Genomic DNA, 22,615 nt, shown 5'->3' with positions numbered 1-22,615 from the left:
ATTTCAGTAGTACTGACTGCAGTGAGGAAAGAATACTGCAATGAAAAGCATCACAGGCAGCTGCTGAGAGTACATTATACGGACTAATTGTTATTATTAAATATCTCCATTGTAGCACCACTTAGAGAATCTAATTTAGAGTTGAGATCCATTGTGTCACATGCTTCATTAACAGAAAGGAAACTTGCCTTCTCTTGTGAAGAGCTGAGCTGGTGTAAGAACTTGATTTATCTTTATGCTACGTCACTGGTTCAGTGTGAGATTGATGGAAATGGGGACTAGCATGAGGATGAATAGCTGCTAAAACATTTTCCTAAATTCTCATTCATGAGAGACTATGGTTTAATGATTGGTCAAATTTTCTTCCAGCAGCACCAGCAGGAACTCCACTCTCAGTCTATTGGTATGCTTTAGTGCTGTTTTAAAACAGCCTGGCCAATTTTGCCCTTGAATTGTTGGCTATTGTGCAAGCCTCTGTACTTGCATACAGCTCTGCACTCAGGACGGCTGGAATTTCACAGTATTGTGCAAAATTGTGCAAAAAATACAGATTTCACTGAGAATGGTTGTGTTTACTGAGTCTGCTTTTAAGTGTAAGTTTTTCTGCCAGTGATTCAACTCAGAACTCATTTTCCTCTTGCTGTTTGTTATGTGCAGAAGTAACTAGATGACCAGAGAACATCATTCTAATCAAAGACCTTCTTCAGTGAGCACCCACTCTTCATATAGGGATGTTCAGAGAAGGGTTTTATGTTGAAAATGCGACTATAATTTTCACAGAGAACACCAATATGCTCATGTGCTACTGCTGAATGCAGCTGTACCTGGTGTGGTGGACAGCCTTGAGGCAGCTTGTTGCTCTCAAGAGTCAGTGGACTCAGGATTAATTCACATTTCTGCAGTACCTTGTCCTATGGTATATTATCTCAGAACAAAAAGAGACAAGAGAGGTTCTCTTCCACAGTAGGAAAAACTTTAGCAGCTAGGTGGAATTCAGAGGGAGTCAGAAGGAAATAACAATTCACAAATATGAAGCTGATATGTCTTAAAAAACTGACAGTTGTAAACCAAGTTAGGTAACTTCCCAATATACAAAGGTTTAGAATTTATGGAATTAATCTAAAATAGATAAAATAATCTGAGAGAGCTGTCTCACAGAAAATTGTTACTAAACATCATTACCAAGACAATTAGCTTTTTACGGTTTTGTGCCCAGGCTCCCCACGTAAAAAAGTGATATTTCTGACAATGTCAGCCCCTGCAAACACTGATGGACAAAGAATTCGAGGTGATTTAAGTTAATGGAGCCTGCTGGCGTGGGAACTTCTGCTGGATCTAGATCACCTCAGTCTTCTTCAAGACAGGTGAGACACCTGGATAAGAAAGGACTATTTCTGTTGTTCCTTAAAACTCAGTTAATCCGTGTGAATGGGTGGAATGTAAAAAGTATCTGCCTTTTGTGCAGAGGTACAGTAAGGCTAATACAGTGGTAAGTAACCAAGCAATAATCATGCTCCAAATTGTAATCTGGAATTAAGTGATGGAGAGAGCAATAGTGTTGCAAACAATTTCTAAGTTCTTCTCACATATTTCATAATTCATACAACAAAACACTGTGAGCTGTTAAAATTCAAGTAACTTTCACATAACTATTGTTATGTATTGTTAATACAGTGAACACAACATCTTTTAATGAGCCAGTAATGGCTGAGACTGAACGAGATTACTGCTATCTAATCATAGTGACTGAGTACCAAGTAAAAATCTCTCAGAAGAAGATGACTATTTTAGGCAGGAATCAGAAAGTACTTGTTTGGTGTAGGAAAAGGAGATAAATTATCTTAAGGACAAGCAACACTAAATGTGCAAGTAGGCATAAAGTGCATGTAGGATAACTAAGAGAGGCAGCAAAACATTGTGTAAAATAATTGAAATGTCAACAGAGAAACTGTTAACAGAAGAAAACATCTGTTTTGGTCTTTTTGAGCTTGGGATTTAATAACCATCTAATGGGTAGTACTATAAACAGGAGAGAAAACTGTAATTAACAAGTTTAGAAGTCATCAGCATAACTAAACTAAACAAAACTCTGAAAGGAGTGGTGCTGGGGTTTCTACTAGGATATATATGCCCAGGGACTGAAGACTAAAAGCAGTGCTAAGAGAAACCAGAATAAAGAGGATAATGGGCTGGAGGAAGAGTGTTTCCAGGGAGAGGACCGGCTCTGCAAAGGGAGCATTAGAAAGCAAGGGGAAGATGCAGAATAAGCGAGCAGTAAATTATTACAAGGCAAAGCCTGACAACAAGCCAAGGGAAGACAAGAAAGGACAGCAGCATGATGGTTTGTTGAAAGTGGTGGAATGACCTAGAAGAATGTGATCTCTGAAAAGATTCTTGGAATTGGACATCAGGAAACTGTTAGTGACCTTATTAAGAGCTCTTTTAGGGAGAACATAAAACAGAAGCTAGAAATGAAATGACTGGGCAGGAAAAAAAAAACATGGACTAGAAACAGACACAAATTCCAAGAAAAAGAAGGGCAATGTTCTGGATATTGAACAGTGTCAGAGGAGAAATTTGTTTTGTTTTAAAAAGAGCAGTCCTGAAGCAAGACTCCCATGAAAGAAGAAGTAGCAGATAAACCTAAAAGGAAATACATCACTAGAAACCTTAAGTCCTAAACAAATTTTGTTATGCTCCTAATGTCTAGGGGGCTGAAGAATTTAAGCAAATAGACTTGTTCTCTAACATCCAGCCACTCCATGTCCAACTGTCATTCTTCCAATTACTTGTTTTGAAATACACTATCTGTAACTGGCCAAGAAACTTGTTATGACCTCAATGAAATTAGTTTCAAATGAAAATTTTCTCCTTTAAACAAATAGTGCTTTTAAATACTATTTCTCTCACTGTGACAAGCACTTTGCTTTGAGTTCCTATTGCTGCACAGTAGTACAGCAGCAGCTTGATGAACATGCTTTCCTTTGACATGGACAGACCATATGGTCTGTCATTGTCATTGGTGGAGAAGTCCTCCTCCTTTTTTTTTTTTTTTTGCTAATTTCTAAATAGTGTTCACAGAAAAACCCACCAAAAACACCAAACACATTGAAATTGAAGATTATTCAGATATAAGTTTAGTTTAGGGATACTTCTAGAAAATTACATAATCTAAATGCAACAAAATACATAGCTGTTTAATGTGCTTTGCAGTCATCTCTGAAAGTATAGAATATGGCTGTCACTTGGAGCCAGCTTTTCTTTTGTGCTTCACAGAGGCAATATGAAACATGCAGTAATTTCTTAAATACAAATGCATGCTTTCTATACCTACTGAAACTATAATTGTGAGGTTTATATTTAAAGAAAATCCAAAGCCCTATTTGTTTGGGTTGGTGAATAACTCTGAATGATAGTTCAGCTACAGAGATTAGTTTTACATTTTAAACTGCATATATTCAGAATGATTTTTTAATGAACTTCAACTAGCATTGTCTTACAAAAGAAAACATTGAATATCAACACTGTTGTGAAAGCAAACTTTTAATATTCATTGACTACATTTTTATAGTCAAGAATCAGCAAAACGCAGCAGAAAAGTAATTGAACATGACTGCTGTAGCTAAAAGCTGATTAATATATACAAAAATATTTCACATTAGAACTAATTTACTAGGAAAATTTGCTCAGTAAAACTGGCAACTGCAGTATGACTGGAGCTGGTGAAAAATGGAAGTAGAGGATGCTTTTAAGCACAGAACTAAATGCAAGTTAATGACATGCAACACTGTAATCAAGATGTAAGAAGAACTATCATAAATGTAGGCTTGCTTACTTCAGAACTTCTCTAAGTTTAGGTGTTTAATCATATTTATCAAACTCAGTACATGATTTTTTGTATCCCAGGGGTTCTCAGCAAACATGATTAAAAAAATGCCTCACTCATGGGAATTTTGTTTTAAATATTTTTCAAATTGTTCCCTAACTGTTTGGGAAAAGGTAGTCCAAGGAGTAACAAGAATACATTTTTTAACCTTAAGATTCCAACCAAATTTGTATTTTTAAACCTTCAAGTGAACTTTCAATTGAGGGAAGATTTACCTATGAGTTTACTTCATATTGTTATTCTCTCTGTGTTTATATCTAAAACTAAATTATCCACTGGTTTACTTAGGGACATCTACAGTCTCCTCTATGGATGTATCCTCTTTACTGCAGCTGCTGGTTTTGCATCTGGTCACGTTTGCAATGCCTTTAATTTTTTTCTATGTTTTGTAAAAGGTGTGTAGGTGAGGTCAGCTACCAGCGCTGCCATTGATGAAGTCCTAAAGCTGAATGCAATTAAGCAGAGTTAAACTGAAGATGAAAGAGTAGATAAAAATTACTGATCTGGGAGGACATGTGCAGCTCCTGATTTTCTAATGAAGGTGCAGCTTTTCTGTGTTTCAGCTCATAGCAGAATCTGTTAGCTTTTTGGCACATTCTTTACTATGTTGTAATGTATATCGCTTTGCTTATAGACTCTCCAGAATGGTGGATTGGAAAATACTACTTGGAAACAAAACTTATTTTACTATTTCAGAGTTTTTATTCAATTGAAATTTAATTACTTTTTATTTGTCTTTATCATATTTCTTTATTCCATATTTTCAGGCGGTAACCACTAAAATACTGGAACAAACCCAATAAATTTGTACAGCTATATACCCTTTAAGTCCCACCTATTTGAGATGCTTATGGGATATTTCCTGCTGCAAAAGTGTCTCCTAATTATAATCAAAGTATGACACTCATGTCCCATCCAGAAATGCTCTGGGCTATGATTAAAATCTTATCATAGTGTTTTATGTTGGTGATATAATTGAAATGTTTGTATTAAGTCATCTATTCCACGTCAAACAGTAATTTTCTAGCTAGCTCTTCACATTTTAATTCCATGTCTGTAACATTTCTCTCTAACAATTTTTCTTAGTATGCTTCATGAAGGGTGCCATAAACCTGAAGTATTATGTTTTACAACATTTTCTCCAATAATACAGCTTTTAAGCAAAAAAATGGAATTAAGTTTCTTAAAAATGAAGCACAGAAAAATGTATCTTTGCTCCTCTACTCCTGTAGTTCTGCAGTAATGACAGAAAAAGCATCTTGAAAAAGAAAACCAGGAGACAAGTACTTAATAAAATTCAAAAGGCAATCTAGGCTATTTAGTAGTCAGATATCTAAAGCAGCTATTTTCTACTTAAACGTTAGAGTAGTAAAAACTTTCCTAGCAGACATTGAGATAAATATAAAATACATGAATGTGACTGAATTATCATGGTTTTAAGTATTTAGATTTCTCTAAAAACTTTTACCTACTGCATGGAAATGTTAATGTTAATCTCCCCCACATCAACAGCCCACTAAATTTCATTAACATAATAGTGTTTAAATTCACATTATAAAGTGTGAAGTACATAAGTAAAGAATAAAATTCATACCAACAACTTTGCACATATTTACATCAACCTTCCTTCTTAGTGATTTCCTGCTGTATTAAGCAAGTTTGTGCCTCCCACCAGCCCCCAACTTAAAACCTACGTATGGTATTTATGCCAACAAATTTTGGTCCTACTGAAAAAGAGGAGGGAAGACCAAGACACACAAACTGGGTGGGTGTTGAGTAGCAAAGTTTGACCTCTGCTCACTACTCTCCCCTGAAGGCTCCACTATAGACACAGTGACCCTGCTAGGCTGGTTATATAGAGGGTGCCATTTGATAATGACTGTTGTGTTGTACCATAATCTCATTTTCTGAGCTCGACTGCCATGGAAAAAAACATGAATGCTTGTCTTATCAAAGCTACTTGTAAGAAAAGCAATTCATTCAGAGATGTGATGCATTTTTTATGGTTTGTTTTTCTGAAATTATCTAGCCAGGGATTTCCTAATATAAAAGTTTATCTCATGAATACTTGAAATTCAAATCAAATAAGTAGCATGCAAGAGGCTGCCAAACCTATATATCATATTTGAAATTGTAATTCATCTCATAAAATTAAACTTTTTAAACAGAAAATAAGAAGTAAGCAAAATGAATATAGATGATTTGATAATTCTTAACCTAGCCATTAGAATCTTCACTTAAATCTAAATGCAATCTTACTGACATTTATACAGTTCTCAACTAACTCATTTTATGTGTCCCTTAGAATCTATAGCTCCTAAGTGTAATATATACCCAAACTAATTCTCAGGATTGATGGTCTAAAGACTGATGTGCAACACAGAACTGGTTTCAGCTATTACATGACAAGAAGAAAAAAAAATTCAAACAGATCCCATTAGGAGAAAAATGGGCCAAATACTTCATTCATAGTCATGATTCAATAAGTAAAGACTAAACAAATCTCTCATGACAAGAAGTGTGCCAAGACAGGTGGGCAATATTCTGACTAATAGGAATTTATTTGCAGTCTGTAAAACTGGGATCTTAGAAGGTCAGAGAAATGATAGATTCAAGAGCAAGTCAGCATCTTCCATGAGTTCATTTTGGGAAAAAAGTCAATCCAAGAAAACACCTGACCTTGCTCTGACAGACAGGGCACTTAGGGAAACAGAAATAGCCCAGCTGGTATGTCTGATTATTGAACTCTCAGTCTTCTCTTGATTGTTGCATTGCCTTAGATGCCAATACAGAGCATTTAAGTCCTCCAAAGCCTGTGCCTCCATAGCAAATAGAGCTGGAAATGTAAATCCTACATGTTCATACCCGCTTCTTTTCTCATTGGTATTGAAACATTTCTTAACACACAATTATTAATTATACTCCTGCCACATTTTAGACTGACAAGATCATAAAGCAAAAAAAAGGCACAGTAGGTGAAGAGGGATCAATTTAATGCTGACTCTCTTATTATACGGATGTAATTTTTCTTGTGTGGAATGGGGAAATAGTTTGTCTATTTGTGGAAGTGCATCAGAAGGGACACAGAACCAAGGGCAATGCAGACAATGGATGTGGCAAGTGCTGCTTTGGAGAAGCTGTCAGTCTTTGGAGGAAACAAAGAAAGTATGAGACTTCTTGGTATAACAAGAATATGTAAAAAAAATCCGAGATATTGTTCCCCATTTCCTTAAAGATTACATTGGACAGTTGTCAGAAGCTGTCTCCTCTTTGTCTGTCATCTAAATTAAGTATGTAATTGATCTTTAAAAAAAGAAAAGTCTGACAGGCAAATCTTTCTATTTTTTTCCTTAATGTGTCTAATCTTTTCAAGTTCAAAGCATTCCAGTGGAAATCAAACATAATTCCTATTTTTGAATCCTACTCATTAAGCACACAATGTTTAAAACACGGGCTTTGAGTCAATGGCAATAAATTTTAGCTATCAGGAGCAGCTGTAAAATCTACTTTTTAATGGAAGATTTGGCATATACTCTATAAAATAAGACCATATTGTATAGATGTCACTCAACTTTGTAAAAATTATATTGCCTATGTTAATTTTTTAGTCATTTACTTCAGTTGTTAAATCCAGTTGGGCTACATTTAAGAACTAGAGTAAAATGAAGCTGATAAAAATGAAGTAAAAAGTCAAATTCAAGCAAAAATCACATTCAGCTTACAACAAATACAACAACTTCATCTACAATAAAAGTAAATTACTTAAGGTTATGTAATTATGTTCTATTACACTACAAATACATGAACTCCTTGTACAGTATCAAAAATTTACTTTTTCACACTATTGCCTAGAAAAATAGTTCATTTATTACTTTCCTACTCCCAGAGCTGGAAAATAATGAGCAGCTGGATTGAATAGATTCAAAATGTTGATATGTCCCCTTTAATTTGGAAAACAGGAAAGGCAGATTCCATCTAAAATTCTCTTCCCCAGCTCATTACCTGCATAACACATTTTAAGAGATTTAACCTGCACAAAAATTACCCTTGCACTGCTTAACCCCTCTGTAATGCTTAGCACTGTATACTCTTCGTGAACATTCGTACTGAATGAATTTGACAACAAAGCTTAAGAGATTTACTCTCCACTTAACTATGAGCAGTGTCATATCGAGAGGACCAAGTGTTGTGTAAGCACCTGAGGAAGCTGCTCTCTGCCCTCCACAACGGGTGCCACGTTACACCTGCTGTGGTGGGTAAGCACATGGCTTCCCTCAGTTACTGCCCATAACGAGAGGCTACAGCCCTGCCCCGAGTTCCCACACAAGCTAGGATATGCTAAAACTGCTGCTGAGTACTTATAATTCATTTAAAAACAAATTAAATCCCCTTCAGTTACTTCTCATGTGAGGGCAGTAAGTCCCTGCTGACAGATGGTAACGAAGAGCAGACCTACAGTATCTTCCTTGAGTGCTCTTCCTCAATCAGCAGGAACACATCTGTTTATACCCTCTGCTTTCATTTTAAAGGTAGTTAAAGGCTCAAGATTTCTAATTTATTTACACTGTGAGTTTAAATTTTTGTGACAAGTTTTGGAACCAAGGCTTCACAACCCTACAAATCATAAAGAAAAACTCTGCACTTGGACAAGCCTCCAAGAAATATCATTTAGGTTTTGATGCTAGGTAGCATTAGAATTTACATCACATAAAGGCAGACTGAAAAGTATTATACTTTTTCTTTCCTTCACAGTAGTTTCAATTTTCCTATGGAGAGTTCAGAACTGAAAGACAGGAAAAAATCATAATAGCTATGCTTTTAAGAAGCCAAAATAATACCTTTTTGGTACTCGGTAGATAGGTTAACACATGGTTGTTCATACATATGGTTGTTCACAGCTTCACTCACTACATATACATAATCATACATTATTTATTTATGGTTCTCCACATCTCTCCCTGCTCTGTCTGACAGATATTTTCTACTTTCTTTTGTGTCTTGTACTTATCTACATTCTGCAGAAGAAACAATTAACCCAAGTAATTTTCCCAGAACAGCATCTCTTAGCTTTATTTTATCTTGGCAGAATTTAATTCAGATACATTCATTTATCCTGTCTCTAAGTTGAACAAAAATAAAAGAATCATGGCTTTGATCTGTTTGCTTTTACAATGAAAACTCAGGGCTCTTAGCTTTCTTTTTTGTGTGTATGTGTTGAAATTCTGCATGGTTAAACAACAATTAAAAGAGGGAATAAAAATTAAGAGAACAAAGAAGAATGTTTATAGAAACTGGACTGCTGGATCTCCAGTGTGAAGTAGGGAAAGACTGCAGGATCTAAAACTAGCAAAAATATATATCACAAGCTGATACATTAAGTTCAAGTCAAATATTCTCATAGGAAATGACAATGTGGAAGAGAGTAAGCAAGTGGAGATGCACTCTCCTTGGAGTTAGCTCATTGCATAGCTAATTTATATAGATAGGCTCACATGGATCTTCTCAAGGAGTCAAAGCTCTGCTCCTGAGAATCCAGCTTTGTCCTCAGCAGGACAAAGTTCAGTGAACTGCTATAATCTGTATAAGAAAATAAGCTTGGCTGGGAAATAACTTGGAACGCTTCCTTTGTGGGAAGCGCTGAGATGAAAGACTACTGTATTTTTGCAGAAGCATTTTAAATCCTTCAAAAGAATGGGCACAGCAAGAGGGTAAGAAGACAGACACTATTAACTGGCAAGTCAGATACACGGAGAGAGAATAATGTCAAAGATTAGTACAAATATAGAAGTCACACCTACTAAGTTTCAACACATCATGGTGGCAGGACTACAGAATTTTATTTTTTAGAGAGAAAGTATGTTGCAGACTTCCATCCAACTCCTCCTCCTTAATCCAAGGAAACAGAGACCTCCTAGCACGGAGTAATGGACAAGTTTGCAGAGCACAGTATAAGCCACACACAAAAGAGATGCAAACATGGTTCACAGGACAGATGCTTAACGTCCCCTCGTGCCATTGGAGCACAGACACTGCAGAGGGATGGGGTTATACAACAGGACCAAACACTTCTTTTGGTATTGCAAAATGGAAAGTAGACATTTCATTTTGTTATCTGTCACTGCTTTGAAGCAGCTTCTCTACCTGTTCGATTGGAAGATAAGAATATGCGTGTGCATGCATGCACACATGAGATCCCTTTCATCATGGGGGGGAGTTCTGCTAAAATGTGACCTAACTTGAATTACAATGTTGAATCTGCGGCCTCTCTGACTTTAGTATCTGTCTTTTTTAGAATTTGAGACTTTTTTTTAATCTTTTCACGCATATTCAGTAATCTTTGAGGTGTGCATTTTTTCCATCTGCTTTTCAGATTTCTAAGGTAGAAGAATTACCTGTTTTGTCTTCTAAAAACTTAAATTCAGAAATTTTAATGAATACCTACAACATTATTAGAGAGTGCAGACATGTCTGTGCCTGCTTCCACCTTCCCATTGTCTGGGTTGCACTACAGTAAGAGTAGGATTAAGGTCTTCAAAGAACAGGACTGATTAAACTGAAAACTATTTTCTTTTATAGTCTTCTCCTTTTGTAATCTAATAAAACCTATAAATTCTGTACTAGACACAGGGAATATATCAAGGAAGAAAAGATCAAAAAGAAAATGGTTGGATAAAATGTTATTTTCGAGCAATTTTACATGTTTTATCTCAGAAGCAAAACAGGGGTTTTTAACTCAGTAACACCTTGTGGTCTGGGCAGGTGCTCAGTGCCCAGGCAGCAATGTCCACTTGCTGCTTGGGAAGCCAGGATACTTCTGCTGTCCTGGAACACAAAAATTAGATTTCCTCAATTTGCTGGGGAAGAGAGAGGTGGGGCTGAAATTCTGGCCTAGCTTGTTATCTCCATAAGAAGGGAGGCACATGAAAGGGTGGAAGGAAATCCACTAGCATGCTGCAAAGGCCATTAAAAGGCAGTTTTTGTGAGGCTGACACTAGGCCAAGAAACTACCAAATGGCAGGGGCTGGGAACAACTGAAACTGTCGATAATTATATTTTCCATGGCAGTGATGCCTACACCAATCCAATTTGAAAGAAACCCCAACCAACTGGTGTGAATAAGCTCAAGAAGGAATTATTGAAGTGATAGCTTTAGAGGCAACTAGTTGCTACAGATTAATCAGCTGTATACAAATGAAATTTTAACCAGGAAAATCACAAGTCTTGAAGATACCTAGCCACAAATAAACATTGCTGCTGAAGATTTATCACTAAGCACTGCCTGATTTATGGATTACTGGGTGCAATGTCATTGCAAATGTGCAAGTGATGAGAGAAAACAGTTAAGCATCAAGGGAAAAGCAGATAAAATGGAAGACAGTAAAATGTGTAGCAAATCTGGTTAATGAAGGAGGCTAAGACCAATATTCTGCAGCTTCTTAGTCTTTCTGAAGTTCTTTCAGAGAATTAACAACTGGTAGAAAAGTAATAGGTCAAAGATTAGAGAAAGAATATGCTGCTTTTAAAAGACAAATTGGAATAGAAAACAGTTTTGTTGTTTGTAAATATGAAATATGAGTGATGAGAAAGAATGTAAAGAAAAATGACTGAGGACAGCTGGAGAAGGCAATAGATGTAACAGCTCACTAAGACTCATGAAAATTTAACTGCTTTGTTTTGCATCTCAAGAACAGCAAGTTTTTCTATAAAGTATGTGGCTAAATTTAAACTTACATTAAACTAGTAACATATGACAGATGCATTTGACCCCTTAACCAAACTAGCAATAGTTTGGTACAGGCTCCAAAGGAAATAAGGGCCTGAGCTGCAGCCAGGCCAAGAACTCCTCTAGGGAACCAACAAAAGGGCAGAGTGACCCAGTGAGCATTGATGCACGTGAGCTTGAAACATGGATTGTATCATTAATGCGTGAATAGCAGGCGGCTTTTCCAAGACTCATTTATCAAAGAACAAAGAAAGTTTTGGGTACAAGGAGCCTCATGCACACCCTTCCAACTATATTAAATTTGACTATGAGTCAACCTCTTTATCCCAGAACTTTGAAAACCTAAGGGAGCCTCCTCTGAGCTCTCCCTGCAAGGCAGCGTGGCTGCATGGTGGCAATGTCCCTTTGCTCTGAGACAACTCTCAAGGTTGTTCCTTGAGGCAGAGACCTTTCTATAAACATCTTTGGATGACTACAGCTCAAATTCTCTCAAATTACAACTGGACTGCACACCAGTGACTGTCCCCTTGAGCTGTGACCCTTCTCAAGGATTGAGATTCCTTACCTGACACCAAGAAATCTTTCCTTGCCAAGGTGGAGAGACCCCTTATTTACAATAGATCCTCAATAAGTGGCTGATAGCATGCTAAACCAATACTAATGAAATCCATGTAGTTAATTCTTTTAAATATGCACCATTGCCCAAGTCTGAGACTGAGACTGGACCTAGCCACAGCTAAGCTCCATCAGGAGTCTAGAAAACAAAAGGGTCTTCTCCCAAATTCATGACCCAATAGGAGGGTTTCCCTCACCCTTTGGCATCTTCGGTCTATAGGTAAATCATTTGAAATAGATTTGAACTCGATTTTCCTTTTCATGTTTCATCCCTGTAGGAAGTAACAGAGTGAACCTTGCCAGTGAACTTTATTAAGCTTTGCTTTTGTTAATATCTCTGACAGTGATTCTTTAAGTGATCTCAATCACCAATTTGTGACAAACCAGCATAGTTGGCAGGATCCTAAATCAAGATGCATGACTTAATGCTACAACTGTTATGGCTATTAAAATATTTTCTAAGATGAACAAAATAAAATAAATATATTCTTTGGAATTTGTAAATGGCCTAGTACAGAAGACTAAAAAGTATTAAGGAGTAAGCAAGACCAGCAGTGACTATTTTTGAACAGAGTCAACAGTTCCCCTTGGCTGCTGGATGTGAGTAGCACCAAAAGAGGTGGAAAGCAAGGTATGAAATGCATCTTGTGCCAACATTAAGAATTGCCAAGGCACTTCCCCCCATAATGTCAAGTCATGCCATGCGAAAGAGTAAAGGGGGATCTTTTCCTTCATATTAGTGCCATAAACTGACTTACATGCCAGACCATCAACTTGCTTTCCAGCATGTCTCTGGTAGATTACCTCTCCTTCTTGACTGAGCTTTCCATCTTCCTTGTGACTGTGTCATTATTCATAGCCAAATGCAAACATCCAAAAAATTACAAATTTAACGCAAGGGTAAACCAGGTAGGTACAGCTGTACCTCTGAACTGCACTACAGACTTAGTTGCCTTCATGCATAACTCAAATCCTTGTTCTAAAGCTGCTGTAGAAGTTCACCCTGTTGTGAAAGTTGCAACTAAAGTGCCATTGCAACTAACTGCAACCAGATGGCTTCAGTGACACTGAGTTGGAAAAATGTCTAGGGAATATAAGGAGGAATCAGGTAAAAATGTGTATTAAACAATACCCATGTTTCTGTTACTTGCATTGCCATCTTTATAGCAGGTATTGCATCACCTCTTTCCTTCAGAAGTTACATAAGTAGTTCAAGGCATATTACAGGTAAAGAACTCAAAAGAAAAAAAAAATGTATTAAAACATCTTTATTGTTGTTTTTGTGTGGTGAATCTGTTTAAGGCACAAGAAGCAGGTGTTTCCATGTTGATTTTTAAAAAAAATTCTACTCATTTTTTGTGCAGGCACACCTCTTAAAGCAAACTAATTTAATTTGGGAACTAAACTATAAAAGATTAGTCTGTAGGGACTAATTTCCCATGTCATTCCCCAGCTATGGACTTTACCAAGTACTGCCCCTAAAGCAATTCTTGGTATTGAGTACGTGCATTGCTAGATTAAAATAACTCACAGTGTATCACATTTTGCAAAACCTGCCATACATACTGTTCAGTGGGCAATGGCACAAATTAAACTATAATCCAGATACCCTGAAGCTTTACTTCATTTGCAGGTGATTTACAGTAGCATAAACCCAAACAATTTACAAATCAATGCATCCTACAATGTTTTTAAATAACTGGGACACTTCTATGAAATGTATAGCATGCTTTACTCCCTTTTGTCCTTCCCATTTAGGCACTATAGGAGCAGTTCACAATAATCTGAAAAAATTACTAAATATCCTCTTAAATAAGAAATGTAAATAGCTGGAATTAATAACTATTTATACTCACTTGATATAATACGGCACTTTGTTTGGTGAGATTGCCCTCTCCCAGGGGCCTTGGACAGAAGCTGTTAACAACAAACAAACATACAAATAAATAAATAACTGCACACATACATTCATACATAGAAACATACCTAGGAGAGAAACATGGAGGTCAAACAGGAAAGACAACGTTAATCTCTAGAATTACAGTTAAACACTTGGCCACGTTTATACAGGTCTGTTTGCTCAGTTGCCCGTGAAGACAGGAAGGATTAACCTACTGTTCAGAAATTTCTGTCCTAATCTGAGAGAAACTGAACTCATTCAGCTGCAAAGATAAATATAAAACCCCCTCCTTGACAGTTAAGCTTTCAGAACAGATACGAAGCAGAGGAAGCAACCTCTCTTTCTGGTATGTTCTTTTATAGCGTTCCTCCTGCTAATGTGTTTGACTGGGATTTCTTCTATTTCTTTCCTTGTGTTGTCAGCACTTTCCATCTTTATAAGAACAGAATTATGCACTTGTTTACAAGTTACACTGAGAGACTATCTAAGTATTTTGTTTATTCTCTTGTTGACTTGTTCTAATTGGTAAACACTTTTATTTTTATTTCTCCACATTACTAATTCTGCTTATTGCCTTCCAATAACAGCAAATAATGGAAAAAAAAATGACAGTGTGATCACAACAAATAGAGAGGAAATTACATTACTCACTCTTGTCTATCACAGTGTTAAATGTCAACATCAACTTACAGCATAATGAAAATATTTTGTAACAAAGGTTTTATAAATCTCATTGTGGCAAAACAATTGTAAAGTATTTTTTATTAGAGGTTTTATTAGAGGCAGAGATAATTTATAGTTTAGGTCATAATCAAGAGGTGGTTTTTTTATTAGGAGTTTTTTGTCTGTCAAAAGCAGTAGAAACAAGAATTTTCTTTAATATAATGATTAAAACAGAAAACATATGAAAAGTGATGTAGTGGAGGAAAAAAAACCCTGTTTGTTTCACCCAGTGTAACCCTTCTTTTTAGTGACCCCTACTGTTCACAAAGGAAAGTAATTGTTACCAAGACAACTAGTAATCAGCTGCTTGACCATTTGGGTCTATTTTCTTTCCCTCTCTTATTCAAAATAGATACTTTAAAAACACCACTCCCAAACTGCAGGTACTTTAACAGTCAACAAATCACAATCCACACAAATAATAATTTCCTATATACATATTTCATATATTTTGTACCAGATTCACAGAAGTCAGTCTGCAGAATGAAGTATAGTGCCCCTCCCTTGCCCACATACTCGAGTGTGGGCAACAAGAGTTGGAGGAAAGAGATGAAACATGTTTAGAAAAATGCCTGTATAGGGAAAACTTGCTATTTTTTTAGAGCTGCATTCACACGAATTGTGAAGAAGGGTTGGAGGGAGGCTGAGGATTGCACAGAGGGGAGACAAATCAGAGAGCTCCAGGGGGGAAACTGGTGCCATTCTAGATGGTCAGAAGAGAAGGGAGAGCTTCTGGGAAGAGGGTACAGGCTGGGAGGAGAGTGAATGGGTTTCACATACGTTTAGGACAATGCTAAGAAGCTAGGGAAAAGAAGGAATATGTTTGGAAGGGATAGAATCATAGAATGGTTTGGGTTGGAAGGGACCCTAAAGATCATGTAGTTCTGACCTCTCCACCACGGGCTGGGAACCTTTCACTAGACCAGGTTACTTAGAGCCCCATCCAGCCTGATCTTGAACACCTTCAGGGATGGGGAGTCCACAACCTCTCTGGACAACCTTCCAGTGCCTCACCATTCTTACAGTAAAGAATTTCTTCCTAATACCTACCCTCCTTCAGCTTAAGGCCATTCCCCTTTGTCCTATCACTACCTGCCCTCGTGAAAAGTCTCCCTCCATAAATGTGATAATATTGTTCCAGATTACTGGTGCCCAAGGAGTTCTAAAAATTCTACCTTAGCATCTCTGCAGGTCTTGCTGTCTTCAACTTCCAACCAGCCACCTATAGCTAAGCTGAGTGCCATTGCTTTCCTATTATTTACATTTACACAGATTTGCATCCTTAAAAAAAATAAAATTAAATTTCAAAGGTATGAACCATGAGAACCAGTAACTCTCAAAGTGTGCAAGAGACAGGATTTTAATTATGGTGTTAGATCTCCTGGAAAACTAGCTCACTGACCTGCCATTGAAGTCTGCAGCATGACCCACAAAGGCAAGAGTTGTTGCATTTTAAAATACAAACACTCAAATATTCACCTAATTTATACATGACCGAATATCCCTTCTTGGACCAGGCATTGCCATTTTGTTCAGTGTTCACAGACTGCACACTGAGGAGCTGTGAAGGCCAAGGCTGCCGTCCATTGAGCTGCAGCTGCTCGGTTTCTGTGTACTGCTGTAGCCTCAAATGATGTAAAGATACAATCTGTTATGTCATTTATAGGAATGCAAAAATTATAAGAAATACAATATTATGTAATGTCTTGATGTTAAATACCTTAAAGTCAGGGAATATGTCCTACATTTAACCCTATTTTCAGGTTCATACAAAATTCTTAAAACACGATGCTTGATTATTCTTTCTACTGCTGTATTCTTTCCTAAACTGCTGTATTTGCAATTTTGGGGACTGATCCAATATTCTCCGTCATCTAGATGGCAGTAGGAAACAAAAGCCAAGGAATTAGAGACAGATTACAATTTCATTTTACGCTACCAATTACTAGGTGATTTCTTTGCATGTTTTTATTCAGTAATGCTAAACTGTGTGCTAATATGTGGTCCATCGAATAGTTTTCGAATGTTTACTCAGTGACAATTTTAAGGTTTCTTACCCATGGGCATTGGTATTGTCTGAGGAATAACTTGAATGAGATTACAGTAAATTATCATTTTAGAAAATAAAATGCCCTTCAGTATTAACAAAGAATTGACCTTCTTATATATTTCTCTCCCAATCTTTAATATTCCCAATGGGAATACTACCAAGCAACAGTTCTCTCCCTTTAAGATTTGTTTTGACTTCAATATCTGAAGGACAGAATAGATTGCTGTGTGTTTTTCAGAAGATGTACTTCTTCTGTTGCTTCTTTATTAGCCTGGGTAAGAGCTTTCCTGTCATAACTTATTATCACAGAATCTCACATACGATAGTGTTCTTGATCCATTAGAAGGGGAACAAATACTTTTGCTTTCATGAGAGCTAAGTGCTATAGGAATAACAAACAATTTTGTGATGTTCTGCATAATTGGATTTAGTGTTCCTTCAAGAGATTGCTGTGAAGCTGTCTATAATACACTTTTGGTCTCCTGGATGATTCTAACCTTGCATAAATTTGAGTTGACAAAATATGCAGTACTTTTTACAGCTACACATAGAGAATAATCATTTCATTTTAGGCAGAAGCCCAGAAGCTGAGAATAGCTGTTTCTTATCTTTGGTTATCAATACAGGTTTACTATCCATTACAAAGTTAGTACAGGTAAATGGTTAAGACCATTTTAGTAGTCAATCTAAAAAGTCTTGCTAGCAAAGGCTGTTTGATGCTCTAGTAACCCTGTGTGCTACAGCACTCAAGAAGCAGATATTTCCTGTTTGCTAAGAGTAATTCAAGTGTTTTACTGTTTGAGCTTGCACAGTGTAAGAACCCATTACCATACACTGAGCTACTTTCAATGCTGTTGACTGAAATTAAATACTACAACAAAATATAAGGCATTTTAAAAGTGAATTTAAACTTCCCTACATTTTATTTGCATTTGTATACATTTAAATGGTTATTTATTTCATTTTGGAGTTTTTCATTCTGTACATGTGCTAACAGCTGAGACTCGTTTTGCCCGTGAACACAGTTCCTGACAGTAAACCTATATCCTTACTTGTTTGCAGAATGTATAATGAAACAGTGGCATGCTGGCTCTCTGAACTTCAGTAGTATTTTAATCTATGCAGGGATCTGAATGAAATATTAAAGAGGACGATAGTATAATTTTTTCCTATGTTGATACTACAAAAAAATAATCTTATAAATATTTCATTTTAGCATTGCAAACATAATGAAAAATACATGTATGTTTACCGATAGTAAACTATTTCTCCTTCACTTATTCAAAGAGTAAATTTAGTATGTCCACACTTAACTGTTACTCTCAGTAATCCTTATTTACATAGTCAGCACACAATTCTGGTCATGCATGAGTGTACATTGTCAGTTCTAAATACAAAGAAAAATCTTTTGACTCTTATTTTCACTGTGGGGTTTAGGACAGAAACCACAAAGAAGCAGTGCATAGTGCCCATACATAGTTACATACAGCCTCTCAATTATTTTTTGCTTCAGTAGAAATTTATTATATTTATTATATGTGCCTTTCAGCATCATAGTAGTTAAAGCTAAGCTCATTTTTACATTCACATTACCCTGTTTGGTGGCCACAGTAGCTGTAACTCAGCAAGGTGCTTAATTATATTTCACATTTTAGTGATAACAATTCTCTAGCATTATTCAGCCTAGAAACTCTACCTGCATGACTCACATTGTTCCACCTAGCATTATCATCATTAATACCTTAATACAAACATAGATATAGGAAATTATTTATTCACATAAAGTTTGTTTTGATACCAATATCTTTCACTACAGCAAGGTAAGGAGTTGGTGACTTCAGATAAAGGCAGGAAGGGAGAAAGAAATGATAAGACTATCTTTGCATCTGGAAAGACTCTGATTCCCCAAGAATCAGAAGTTCACATCAGTAAGCTACCTTAACTTTCCAAAGAAGATGCATTGAGTACTATATTTCAATTATTTTCAAATTACACCATTATAAATTAAAAACTACTGCTCTCCACAGACTATAAGGAGCTCATGCTTCTCCTCCTTAGAGAACATGCTAAAGCAATGTTTCCTCAACATAATCAGTTCATGATACACACTGGCAGGATGCCATCTCCAAAACGTATGCCTGCGTGACAATGGCACAATAGTAGTGTTTGCATAATCTACAAGTTCTTCAAGACCCTTTGCAACAAATGTCAGTATACACCTCTAAAAGATATTTTTTTTTTACCCCAGATTTATATAGAATTGATTTCTAAATTATGTGCATCTATTATTGTATTAGATGAGACTGATGAACAATCAGACTGTGTTGTGTAGCACCGAGGTCTAAGATGGCACCACAGAGCTGAAGAAACTGATGCCAGAGGCAGAAACATCAATCAAAACCTGCCTTTCATAAGGACTACACAGCATGGGGTCTACTCTGCTCCTCACTGCACATGGGGATGGATTCATGGGGATTTTGGAGATAGAGGGCCCCTTCTCAGCTTGGATTCTGCTGTTCTGAAGCCTCACTACTTCCCTGGAATGCCAGCAGCATCATCTGTTGCTGTAGCACACATGCAGACATTTACTGAACACACCATTTATAGAGCACTTCTAACCAATTTCAAGAAAGGACTATTAGCATTAAAAAGCTCAGCACATGATCAGGGCCAGTTACAAGAGTCATTTTACAAGAGTTTTTTAAGAGGCCCTTCCATCTTGCATTTCCTGCTGGAATCTTTATGGCCAACATCAGATTTATCACCTGCATCTTAGGGTCAACATTATACGATAAAATTTAAATAATGAACACCCTTAATCATGAACAGTGTTTCCAGAAGTTTCCAAATGTCACTTTTAACAGGAAATATACAATACATCTAATGATCATTTTCTTAAATGTCACTGTAAAATGGTAAAAATACAATCATCTACTTGTTTAGTAGTAGAATACTACATCGAATACAGTAAAATGATAGAGTCTACAATGATCCACATACTCCAAGTTACAAGAACTTCATATTGCTAGCTTCTGTTACACTCTTATGTTCTTAAAAATGAGATCTCTAAAGTTGATTGATCAAATGAGGTCATAAAATGGCCTAATCAAATTGGTGGTGATTTTTGGTAAATTAAATTAGACTAACAGAACAATAAATCTTTGGTAAATATTCCATGTCTTACATAGCAAGATATAACAGAAATTTTTTAGTATACAGATATAGAATATGCTTATTTTATTCCAGTCCTGGAGCCTGAGGAAAAAGGAATGTCCTAAACTGAACACAACATACAAATCATGAAACCATGGGCATATAATTAAATTCATCAGAGTTAAACTTGGCAGTGTGAAAAAATGTAGTTTTCATTTAGATTCACAGACCCAATATTACTCCAAAAAGAGTACAAAATATTTTGGGGAAAAATCTGTCTTAGCAACGTACTAATTCAGAGAGTGGACAAAAATATAATAGGCAATAAACCATATTTTGAGTCTTATACTCATTAAGATTAAAAAATAATATTTGATTACTTGAAATTATTTAGCATTGCAGAATATAGGATATCCTGCTAACCAAGGATAAGTTAAAGAAATTAATTAGGCTGCCATAAAAAAAGTAAGATAGCATTTTTCCTAATCACTCCCTCCCAGAAAATTTCCCTCTCTGTTTTAAAATAAATACCACACAGCATTTTTAAATTGATGACAAATGAAAACCAAGAGTTAAAAATAACTTTTAACTACCATTCTAAGATATTTTTGTTGAAAGCCTTTTTTTCCCACAAACACTAGATATTAGTTACAAGGAAAAATTGCTTGCTTCTGGGTGAAGAGATGGGGAGAACACCATCATTTCAAAACTGACTTTATAACTTTGTTCAGAAATTTGTATACAATGTATTATAGTAGAAAGGGTCACTTAGCACAATAGTGCAGGAAAGAGAAAAATATAAATATGAAGCTAGAATTCCATAAATCTTATTTCATTGTGAATTTAAAAAATTATTAAAATTTATGGAGAGATTCTCTGTGGTTTTCCTGAGAATAATACATAATGAAAAAATTAAGGCTCACAAGAAAATATGGTGATCATATGACTTCATGACATACTTTCACTGTGACATTAATTCTACTAATTTTATTCCAAAAGTAAGCATAAAGATATTCTTTCAAAATATATCAATGTTTAATTACTCTAAAAACCTTTAGCTGTCAGGTCAAGGCTAGCACTACCAAAAATTGTAGCTATGGTCATGATACTGTAAATGAGGAAGAAATGGATTGAAGAAATTTTTTCCTAACTTTAAATCTGATTTATTCATCCCAAAAGTCTTGACGTTGAATTGGTGCCCAGTGGTGGTAGAAATTCACCATGATAATAACAACGGCAAGAAGTGAATTTTTTGTTGGTACTTTAATAGTTTTTCCTTTTCAGAAGCACATGTAGTCATTTTGCATTTACACAAAAGTTTTCTAGCAATCAGGCTCCTCTAGCTAATATGACCATATTTAAATTCAATAATAAAATCCCTTTGCTTTCAGAGAGTTCTCACAGTTAGGTTGTTTTTTTAGTGACCACTTATCCTCTGTCTTTATTCTACTACCTGGTAATATTTTCTATTCAAAACATTGGATGTCATATCTAAAATTATTAAATCATTTATCCAAAGACATGGATGAATGGACATAATCTTCAATGTTTGCTTGCCAAAAGTGATATCTGAAAGACAATATGACATAATGTATGCAATAAGAAATAAGAGAGAAAGACACAGTTGCTCGCACTGAAAAATAATCTATCAGATGGATGGGTGAAGTGTTTTAAGTCACAGAGCCCTGTCATTTTCAGAGTCAGATGTCTTAATTAGCAGGACTTGCCCTTTCAAAGACATCTGCCTGTGCAAGAAAGAGCTTCCCTAATCTTTGCTTTGCATAATAAACTAATCACTCACACAGAAGGTGGGAGATGTAAGTACTTGACTTCTCTTCCAGCTTGAAGGAATTCAGACCTACACCTCCAGTTTCTCAGGATAGTGGCCTAAATAACTGAAGGAAAACACAAAGGCACACAAAGAAGAAAAAAAAGCCTGATCTGAACTTTAACAGCTCTGAGCATATCCTGAGAGAGACCTAGCTTACAGAGCCCACTCCCATGACCATATATTTTATTTTTAGGCAACAATTGTCTGATATAAAATGCAGCAGATGCACTCTGATCATGATCTTGCAATATAAACTGTTGACCTCAACATTAGTCCCCTTTCTGTTTCTGAATGAAAGCTGCTGTGGCTGCCTTGTTTCATGTTGAAGTCAGTGCTGTTCTTGCTTACAAGTCCAAAACTGAAAGGCATTGTTAGTTATCTACAGTTAGAATACAGGTCCTAGCACATATTTAGGTGTGTGGATTGAACAGTTGGTGCTGGTGGATGCAGGTAGCAAAAGCTGGTAGCCTTGGAAATGCAAATTCCAAAATGTTCAGTAGATGCATATCTGCCTGTTAGCCTTGTAAACCTAAATGTTCTTTCTGTTCCTCGTATTTTCAGGTTATTCCACCCTAACAAAAGTCCATGTTCTCTGAGCTTGGAAATCACAAGTAATGCCTGGAATCTTCCAGTCTCAGTCTTAAGTAATTGCTGGTTATATCTTGAGCACTATTTCACGCAGTCACTTCATTGACATGCTATACTTACTAACAGATGGCTCATACTGGGGCTGC

At 36.2% G+C, this 22,615-nt stretch overlaps 1 protein-coding gene across 11 annotated transcripts in view; it reads right to left on the bottom strand.

Annotated features, from left to right (window-relative positions):
- The window catches only part of DMD (dystrophin), a 918,699-nt gene that overhangs the window by 100,876 nt on the left and 795,208 nt on the right, over positions 1-22,615 (bottom strand). For all 11 annotated transcript variants that reach the window (XM_027636380.1, XM_027636395.1, XM_027636430.1 and 8 more), the window contains one exon: positions 14,081-14,141. In XM_027636380.1, coding sequence (XP_027492181.1) covers positions 14,081-14,141 — 61 coding nt within the window. The remainder of the gene's footprint in view (positions 1-14,080; positions 14,142-22,615) is intronic.

The sequence above is a fragment of the Corapipo altera genome, unplaced genomic scaffold (assembly GCF_003945725.1).
Source record: "Corapipo altera isolate COAL_440 unplaced genomic scaffold, ASM394572v1 0, whole genome shotgun sequence".
Lineage (NCBI taxonomy): Eukaryota > Metazoa > Chordata > Aves > Passeriformes > Pipridae > Corapipo > Corapipo altera.
This window is presented reverse-complemented; position numbering and strand designations above follow the sequence as displayed.